General features: G+C 44.9%; 1 protein-coding gene across 1 annotated transcript; it reads right to left on the reverse strand.

Moving 5' to 3' along the window:
* Positions 1–1144: 1144 nt before the first annotated feature.
* On the reverse strand, positions 1145–8489 carry LOC119338315 (adoMet-dependent rRNA methyltransferase spb1-like). The gene is made up of 10 exons (XM_037610608.1): positions 7857–8489; positions 7370–7417; positions 7116–7279; positions 6526–6682; positions 6386–6447; positions 6067–6250; positions 5887–5976; positions 1915–2048; positions 1680–1803; positions 1145–1553 (listed from the first exon to the last, which is right to left on the reverse strand). Exons 1-10 carry the CDS (start codon positions 8382–8384, stop codon positions 1395–1397), a joined length of 1650 nt encoding a protein of 549 aa, XP_037466505.1. The 5' UTR covers positions 8385–8489; the 3' UTR covers positions 1145–1394.
* Positions 8490–9139: the final 650 nt, after the last annotated feature.

The raw sequence follows: 9139 nt of genomic DNA on the forward strand, positions 1-9139 counted from the left end.
GACTTGTGCAGGAGCCGGCGGACGAGGAGAGCATCGTGGTGCGCGCGGCCACGGGCGGCGACAAGTCGGACACAATGGAGTCCCCGGCGGCGGCGGCGTATGGCAGCCGGCGGCAGCGCGTGCGGTTCGAGACATCGGAACTGGCATGATCAACTACGTCTAGCTGCTAGCGTCGTTTCATTGTTTCATTACGTATGTGGATGCGCCGGTCAACCTCGTCTACAAACACAATGCCCACGGGCTAATCTAATTACCAGCCTCCTGTCGGCCGCCGGGAAGCCGACTGGGCCTATCGGCTTGCCCACGGCCGACTGGACGCCCCGCAGGCCGAGTGGAAGGGCAGGGATGTGAGGCCTATCGGCTTACTCGCGGCCGACTTCCACGTGACCGACGCCGTATTATTTAAAAATAAAAATAAAAATGGTGTAATATTTCTCAAAATTATTAAAAAAAGTATATTATTTTAAAAAATTAGCCTGAAGAGACTTGTGCGGCCGGAGAGGCGAGGCGGCGTGGGAACGAGATCATACAGTATCCTGACATTCCTTCTTCGTATCCATATCATTAAGCCTAAAATGACTTGAATTAATTTGCAAATTACAAATCTACTGTATACATTTACAAAAATTACATACAAACAAAATTATGGTGCAATAAAATGAATTTCAGATTTTATTTTTTATAAACAGTACCTGCGCACAGTGTCTTTGCTACAATGCCCGTGACATCACTTCTTCGTTTTGCACTAGGATTGCAATGTAGCTTCGTGACATCCCTTCATGATGTTAGAGTATCCGTTCCCAGCGGCGTGGGCTGCGTGTTTTCGTTTGCCCCATGAAACTGGTAAGTGCATGTACTCTCAAAAAAGAAACTGGTAAGTGCACTTTCGGGGAGGGTTAGTTATTTTGATGGCTAGATCTAATTGAGTGGGTCTAACCATGTGGCTTTAATTCGTTCGGGTTGTTGTGCATACTTTATAGATGGGGTGCGGCTAGGGAAGAAAATGTTTGCTCTTTTAATAGCATTAGAGCATTAGATATAATACCCACCTCAGCCCTTCCTAGAATGGGGTATTATCTGTCCCGATAAATAGATATTTCCAAAAGTAATAAACAGGTGTAAATTAAATAAAGTATTGATATAATTGAAATTGCAGAAGCAAATACCAGTTTACTATACATATATATATACATTACAAATAGGTAAAGGTAAATGTTACATAGAGATAGAGATCTATTTAGTAGCGTAGTTGTTGACGATTATTATTACAAACTTTAGCCTCCGTTCGATCTCGGAGAAAATTTATTGGTCTTTCCAGAGCCAAAGGGAGTACAATGTATAAAAACAACAGCTAGCTATCTGACATGCTGGCTAGCTGGAAATTTCAGCAGGAGTTATGTTTCCAGTTCATCGGCTTTGCCGGCCTTCTGCCTAGCTTTCCGTCGCATGCCTCCTTTCCGGCCACCAGCGCCCTTCTTCCCTTTCCCTCCTTTGGAGCCTCCACTGCCCACCCTTCTTCCCTGAGCCGATCTGCTAGACCTGTTGACCTTCATCTGTGGATCCACCAATACCTTCCCGTTAAAATCCATAATGACATGGAACCCCTTTGCAGGGCACATCATCTCTTATTATCAATCCTTCTTGGGGCTAACGATCATATGAATTAGGGTTGATATTACCTCTGTATTGTCATAGGGATTGGTTTGCTTTGCACGTTTGCTCGGACGTTTGACTTCTCCACACCTTTTAGTCACAAAAGGCACATGAGCTTCATCGAGCGTCCCCTTGATCTGAGCGCCATACCTGGTTGTTGCTACATATAAGTGGGGTTTACAGTAATTCTTGAAAATGATATGAAGTTATATCTGACCTGTTTATTGTATTATGTGTGGGTGTACGTGTCAGAAAATTTACCTCTGTTGTTCTTGATCATAATCCATTTCCTCACCAGAGTCCTCATAAGCTTGAGTTTCTTCGTTCTCACTGTTTCTGATGTCTTCTTCCGAATCTAGCAGTGGTGACTCAACAGCTCGAAGTTCTTTTCCACCCTATAAAAAGCACAAACACAAATCTCACTGAGCTCACAAGATATTTAAACAAGTACTACTAGAAGCTAAAAAAGGCATGTCCTACTGGGAAGATAACATAAAAATATCATGATAGAACAAGATTCACTTCCCCAACTGTGTTACACTGCAACAAAACAGTGATCCGAGATACGGGTAAAAAGACCATATCTTCACCTCTAACGGAAAGCAGCACCCAACGCTTTGTTGAGACACCCCCAATACACGGACGTGTAAACCGTCTCTACAACACCCACCCACACTGGAATAAGTTATCCACTATTTTAAATATTTTTATTTGAGGAAGTTATCCAAATGCCCATTAAATAACCATCGACTTGTACGGAAGGAACTACGATCTGATCTCCTAATGAGAACCCAAAACAAATCCAAGACTTTGCAGCATCAGTGGTGGCTGGATCCATCTCACCAGCTCTGGTCAAGGCCCGGTGTTCCAGCCTCCATCAGATCACATCCATGGCACAGGACAACTTACAAGTGATCAGCTGCTGCTGTGGGCTCAAGCGTTGCACGACAGCGACGTGGAGTGATGAGCGCGTCCGGTTCAGCCGGTGCAGTTCCCACTGGAAGCGGAAGTCTGGATAGGCCTATTTGCAATTTGGGCTTTTCTAGTACTTTTGAGGTTAGTCCTCCCCATTGTGGGCCAAATTACTAAACAATAGGGGTCTTTCTGTGCAAGTCAGCTGAGCACAAAACACGCAAGTCACATAAAAGTAGGAGTTTATATATGTTGCTAATTACTAGTTCCAGGCTCAAGTCCATCGATTCTTTCCTTTTTTGGTTTTGATCCACTGCCTCCATCCTGATGCAATTCATCTCCCAGATGCCGATGAACATGGCGCGAGGTAGCTGCTGCAGCCTAGCAGATTCACCTCTGCAACCACAACTAGCTGATTAACTGCTGAGGACATAATAGCCTCTCAGTTTTAGTCTCAGCAGTAAATTGTTTTCCCTTTCTACTTGTACTTGTTTATCGGGATCATAAAAACTATCAAGTTATCTGCCAAAGATATTTTTGACTTGTCACCCTCACGTCCTGGTAAGAGCATCTCCAACAAGCGCGCTAGAAGACGCGCCCGCGCGGTAAAAGTGCTTTTTAGCGCGCGCCGACCGGTTTCACGCGCTCCAGCGGTGGCGGGAAACAAGCGCGCGCGGGAAACGATTGCGCGCGCGAGAAAAGGTGGCAGCTCGCGCGGGAAAAGGCGGCAGCTCGCGCGCAAGATTTGGCGCGCCGCTTCGCGCGCGCCTATAAAACTGCAGCGCCATCTGCCGCTCTCTCTCGCTCTCTCCACTGCTTTCCCTCCTCGCCGCCGAGCCGCCACCACCGCGCCACCATGCCGCCTCGCCGCCAGGGAGGTTCAGGCTACCGCGGCGTCTGCGTGCTTCCGTCCAGCACCTACTCCGCCTCAATTCAGTCGGGCGGCGGCGTGCGCCTCGGCCTCGGAACCTTCGACACCGCCCAGGATGGCGCGCGCGCATACGACGCTGCGGCGTGGCGCCTCTGCCGGTCACGTTGGGACATGAACTTCACCGACGTGTCGACGCGGGAGCGGGCACAGGAGTTGGTGCCTTTCCCGCAGCTTACCACTGACGAGGATCGTCGCAAACACCGGAGGCGGGAGCGCCGTCTTAGCCTGGCCGAGATGGACGAGGAAGCCATGGCGGTGTGGAGGCAACGCTTCCCGCAAGACATCATCAACGAAGAACAGTTCTTCGCCGAGAGGAGGGCGGAGAGGGAGGAGAGGAGGAAGCCGCGAGCCGCCTATCGCGAGGACAAGTAAACACGGAAGGCGGTCGCTAAATACAACATGGCGCTAGGAGATGCGTCGTCCTGGGACTCCCGCGACGAGCGGTTCCTTGACGCCTATGCTCAGACGTCGGAGGAGGACATCACCGAGGCAGAGTCTGAGTCGGAGAACGAGTAGTAGTAGAACTATATATCGTTGGAGAAGCCAATTTTATTTTGTATCGTAGAAGTAGGCTATGTGGACGTAGTAGAACTATATATCGTTGGAGAAGTCTGGATATACGCATTTTGCATCATGTGAAAGCAGACTATGTGCGCTGCATTTTTTGCGCGCTGCTGGAGCGGCGCGCGCGCGCTGCATTTTAGCGCGGCTGTTGGAGCCAGCGCTGCGGGCCGCGCAAAATCAGGCGAAGCGCGCGCGGCAAAGTAGTTTTTAGCGCGCGGCGCATTGCGCGCTTGTTGGAGATGCTCTAAGAAGTAGGACGCCGATAACTACCGAACGTCAGGTATGTGCACATGGCAAAATGAACGTTTTTTGTGGTAATTTATATTTGTTGAGGATGGCAACTTTAGTGGGCAAGCATGGCAAATCTGTCTTAGTTTATTTTTTGCCAGGAAATTGCCATGCTTGTACACAAAAATTGCCATCCTCACGTCAACTAAAATTGCCATAAAAAACGTTTGCTTTGCCATGTGCACGTACCTGACATCAGGTAATTATCATTCCGAAGAAGTATCAAGTAGAACATGATATTCTTCCTTCTATTTGTATACTTAACGTGAGAAATTATTTGCTCCGTGGTTGCAGGAATACTAAGTAGTTCAATTTGACATTGGCAAAAGAATGCTTAATATTTGTACGAATTTGTTCTCAGGTTTTTAAACATTCACTCTTCTACTGTGGCAATTTCCATTGCTGTTTGTTTAATCCTTCTTTGAAGTCAGAATAGACTCGTTTGTCCAATAAATGCTGATCCCGTGTAATTAACTAAACACTTATTTAATCACAACCAATTGTTTGTTTGTTCTTTCAGATTTATGGAGTAAAAAATGTTTCAGCTTGAAGGAAGACAAACATAAGAGGCAGCTCAATGTGTTTCGCTTGAAGGACAAGAACAATCTGCTGGCTAGTTAAATTACTAGATGGACTCCTTTACTTGACAGTGTAATAGGGACTGCGTAACCATGCTCATGCTCGAGTGTAATTGTAATAACATTTCACAAGGAATAAAAATGTTGGCTTTTGCTAAACTTGCATATGACGATTATATTTATTTATTCAATGACAATTACAACACCTTTGATACCGGCGGTACGTGCCCACTACTACCAATGCATATACTTTTTAACTCAAACTGTGAATGTATTTTCAAATTCAAGCAGATTGATTTGAATTTGAGTTTGCCATGTCTATCAACCGATTCTACGGTTGTCAAACCCATCTCAAATGTTGAGACGGAGGCTATGGCAACACCTTAGACGGGCGCAAAAACCATATCTAGCATCTGTAGCCACAGTTTTACCCGTTGCTACATTAGTATAAAACCGCCTCAATCGACTACTTTTGCTGTAGTATTTGACTATAATCCTATATACCTAAATAGTCCATACCCACTACCTCTATTATCTTAACATGCACACATGCCACCTCATCAAAGGCCCAGCACAACATGCATGAGAAAGTTTTCCATTATTAGTCGATCCAATGCACACATTCCACACCAGCACACATGCCACCTCATCAAAGGTCCACTCAACATGCATGGGAAAAAGTTTTCCATTATATTATGCCACTTATATTAAAAATATTTTTTGATTACACAATAATCAAATACAATATATAATTTGTTTTAAAATTTAGTTCATATATTAGAAATTCAACTATGCATGTTTCATACAATCAAATCACTAAAATATATTGCAATCGATTCCAGCAACGTGCGGGGTATTCTCTAGTTATAATAAAGGCTTAATGCCGAAGAAAAAACTTCAGGAGCAGGAATGTTGCAGATGCAAAGATAGACAGATAGGACTATGTAAACAGCAAGATACCTCAATAGCGCAAGTAGGGAACAAGTCAGGATCACCATAACCATCTTCTGCAGCATCAATTTGCATTCCTGATGCCTCGTGTGCTTTACCCTGGAATGAAGAGACACATAGCAGACAATTAAATTAATCCCACATCGCAGCAAATATTACACTTACAATTACATTTCATAACGGCAATACCCTTGCATGAGGCCTTGATTGACACTTCACTCTCATTCTCTTTCTATCAACAACATTCTTCAAACCTTCCACTTCATGTAAAATTTGGTCACCTTCTCTGCCCTTGTTGTCCGTCGCAGTCCCATCAGTCCTTGGTGTCACCTGTGAACATGACGACAGTGCTTTCCTTACGCGCATGCGCCATCTAACATTGTAAATCAATTTCGTATGAGGTTGACAGGACCAATTTCTGTGCACGCGTAACTAATAGACATGTTTGGATAATCATAATCTAGAAGCAAATTACAAGATAGAAAAGGAACTGAAGAAAGGTACTTACTCCAACAGATGATTGTAGCCATTTTCACGTAGCACAAACAAATATTCACAGAGTTGTTTTATCTGCTAGACAGCAAAGGTACAAGCAACCAGGGTCATAACTAAGACAGAAGAGAAGCTAGGCAGGCAATACTCCACTACCTCATCTGTAGTAAGCTCATGATTCTTGATAGGCAGAGATGCTGGATCGTCAAATGAAATTGTCAAAAAGGAACCAAGAAACTCTAGTGGTGTCTGGGCCTCAGACCATATAAAATCTGATGCTAGACCAGTTTTCCAGATTTCTGTGCTTTCCTGCCTACATAAATAGTATATGATATAAATTTAGAACAGTGTACTTCCAACCAAACTGGACTGCAATTCAAAGTTTGAAAGTACAGATCCTGAAGAAAAGAACAGCAATGCCAGCTGTTTTTAATGCCTATTTACTGCTCTACAAAATAATCATGCTTAACTGCTTTTCTGACTTTACAAATAAGCTCATCCTCCCTCTCCCTCTCCCTCTCCCTCTATGTCAGATGGCGCACAACATTCTATTGATGCCACAAAGGTATGGCGGAGACCATATGACAAAGTACATTGTGAGGCAAGCCAACACCTTCGCGTGGAGGCGCCATACCTTTGCAGAAGCCAGCAACAATATTGTGACAAACGATATCACATAACATAAGCCACTAAGATATGCAAAAAAATAGACAAATTCCAGTAATGATGTGGGAGAAAATACCTACCGCTTGCGTTTCTCTGCATCCACACTCAACAAGTGCAGGTGCTTCAAATCAAGAAGTTCTGGTTGAATATTTGCAGGGGCTTTATATCTCAGACAGATAACATAAATTTCAGCAGGCGTGGACCAACTTGCTACAGGTCTACTCAGATGAACACGCTCAAATAGCTGTAAATGGGTACATTTGATGCATTAATAGCAACTTGTATAAAATAACTAACAAAACAAACACTTTAAAAACCTGTGATCAAAACACACCTGTTTCAGGCAGAACATTACAGCCTTGTAATCTTGACACCTGAAGAACTATTGAAGAGAATAAAAACTGATTTGAGATGTGCACTTCATACAGGGGAACAACATCAAGAGTCATAATCTGCATCATAACGGATTGAAGAACTGATGGAGATTAAATAAAAATGAGTGTTGCAAGAAGGCATCAACATAAAAACTACCTACCTCCGTAACTCCTTTTTTTCAGTTCAAATTGAACGGCAAAAATGTCTTAAATTTTGTTACGGAGGTAGTACCAAGAAGCTACCAGAAAAAATATGATCCACTATGTTTATCACACTAGGTAAAGTACTGATCCACCATGAAAGCTTAGTTACACTAGCTAATATATCCGACAAACTTTTATTACATATAAACACTGCAAAACATGTAAAAAGCATATTTATCACATGTTTGTGTAAGAAGCCTCGGATCATGAATTCACCCCGCAAAACAAATACATCATTCATACCTTGGTGATGAAGGTGCCATTGGGGGCGAGGAACATGGTAGCTAGGCGCACGGCGTCCATGACAAGCGCTGACTGCGTGGTTGTGGCCTCCTGCGCAGCCGATGCACTGTTGCCACCGCACACGGAACGATTTCCTCTCTTTTTCTTTCGTCCAACACCGTCGTGGAGGACGACTTCAAATGACGTGACGCCCCTCGAGTCCATGAGCCGCCGCACGGCGGCGCCGCACCTGGCACTGGCAGTTATGTCTTTCTTGAGAGAGAGAGCGCCGCGGATGGGGCGGATGGGCGCGAGGTCGACGCCGACGACGAAGGCGCCGGGGGCGGCGCGGCTGACGGCCACCTGGACCCACCCCCCAGGCGCGGCGCAGAGATCAAGCACCGCGCGAGCCGTCGGGAGAAAACGGAAGAGCGTGTCGAGCTGGAGCAGCTTGAAGGCCGCGCGACTCCGGTACCCTTGCTCCTTCGCAAGGAGGTCGAACTTGTCCTGCAGCCGCTGTTTCCCGTTGTTCCCCGCATCCATGGGCATGGCTGACGCCGCCGCCGCCGGCGAGAATTCTCAATGGGAGGAGAGCTGCGAACTAGGGTTTCAAGGGTAGCTTCACTCGGGCCGGGCTTGCTTTCTGTTTTTTTTTCTTTCGATGCAGGCCGCTTCGCTCATTTTTGTCCTGAGCTTTGGAGTCGGTTAAACCGCAACGGCCTCATGGGCCTGAGTTCTTTAAATTTAGAAGGGAGTATACTCTTTCCTAAGATCCACTGGTAAAATGCCCGACGTTGCTACGGTCTTTTAAATTATTTTACTGAAGATATGTAAACATAATTTGCATGTTAATTTTCTCATGTAGAGAAACGACACGATCGGGTAATAAATGAAGTCCACTTTACATGTAATGTAAATTGATTAAAAAGGTAATTTGTTGATGTATAAATATAATACTATTATCTAACAAAAATCTGTTACAAATACTTGATGCGCTTACCAAATTCTCGCACAATATCATAAATGTTGTCTATCCAATTTTTTTTAGCTTACCTGCCCAGCCTTATCCTGACCTCAGCCACTCTCTCACCGCACCCACACCTCTCACTGTAGCGACCACGATCCCAATGGAACGAAGTCTCTGTGCTTAAGTGTCATCCCTGGATCGGTATGCTGACACACACAGTACTCGAGGAATTATAACAGAGTTTCAATCACACACTTATTACATCGAAGTCCTCATAAAGAGTATCTGTTACACAAATAATATGACTGAAGGCCATCTAAGCAAAATAACCGCGGAA

This window comes from Triticum dicoccoides, chromosome 7B, assembly GCF_002162155.2.
Source record: "Triticum dicoccoides isolate Atlit2015 ecotype Zavitan chromosome 7B, WEW_v2.0, whole genome shotgun sequence".
Classification (NCBI taxonomy): Eukaryota; Viridiplantae; Streptophyta; class Magnoliopsida; order Poales; family Poaceae; genus Triticum; species Triticum dicoccoides.

Coding starts and splice junctions, on each gene's coding strand:
- LOC119338315 (XM_037610608.1), bottom strand. CDS start 8,384: ATGCCCATGGATGCGGGGAACAACGGGAAACAGCGGCTGCAGGACAAG. Junction 7,418..7,856: donor ATGGCACCTTCATCACCAAG/GTATGAATGATG, acceptor TCTCTTCAATAG/TTCTTCAGGTGTCAAGATTA. Junction 5,977..6,066: donor AATCAAGGCCTCATGCAAGG/GTATTGCCGTTA, acceptor TCTTCATTCCAG/GGTAAAGCACACGAGGCATC.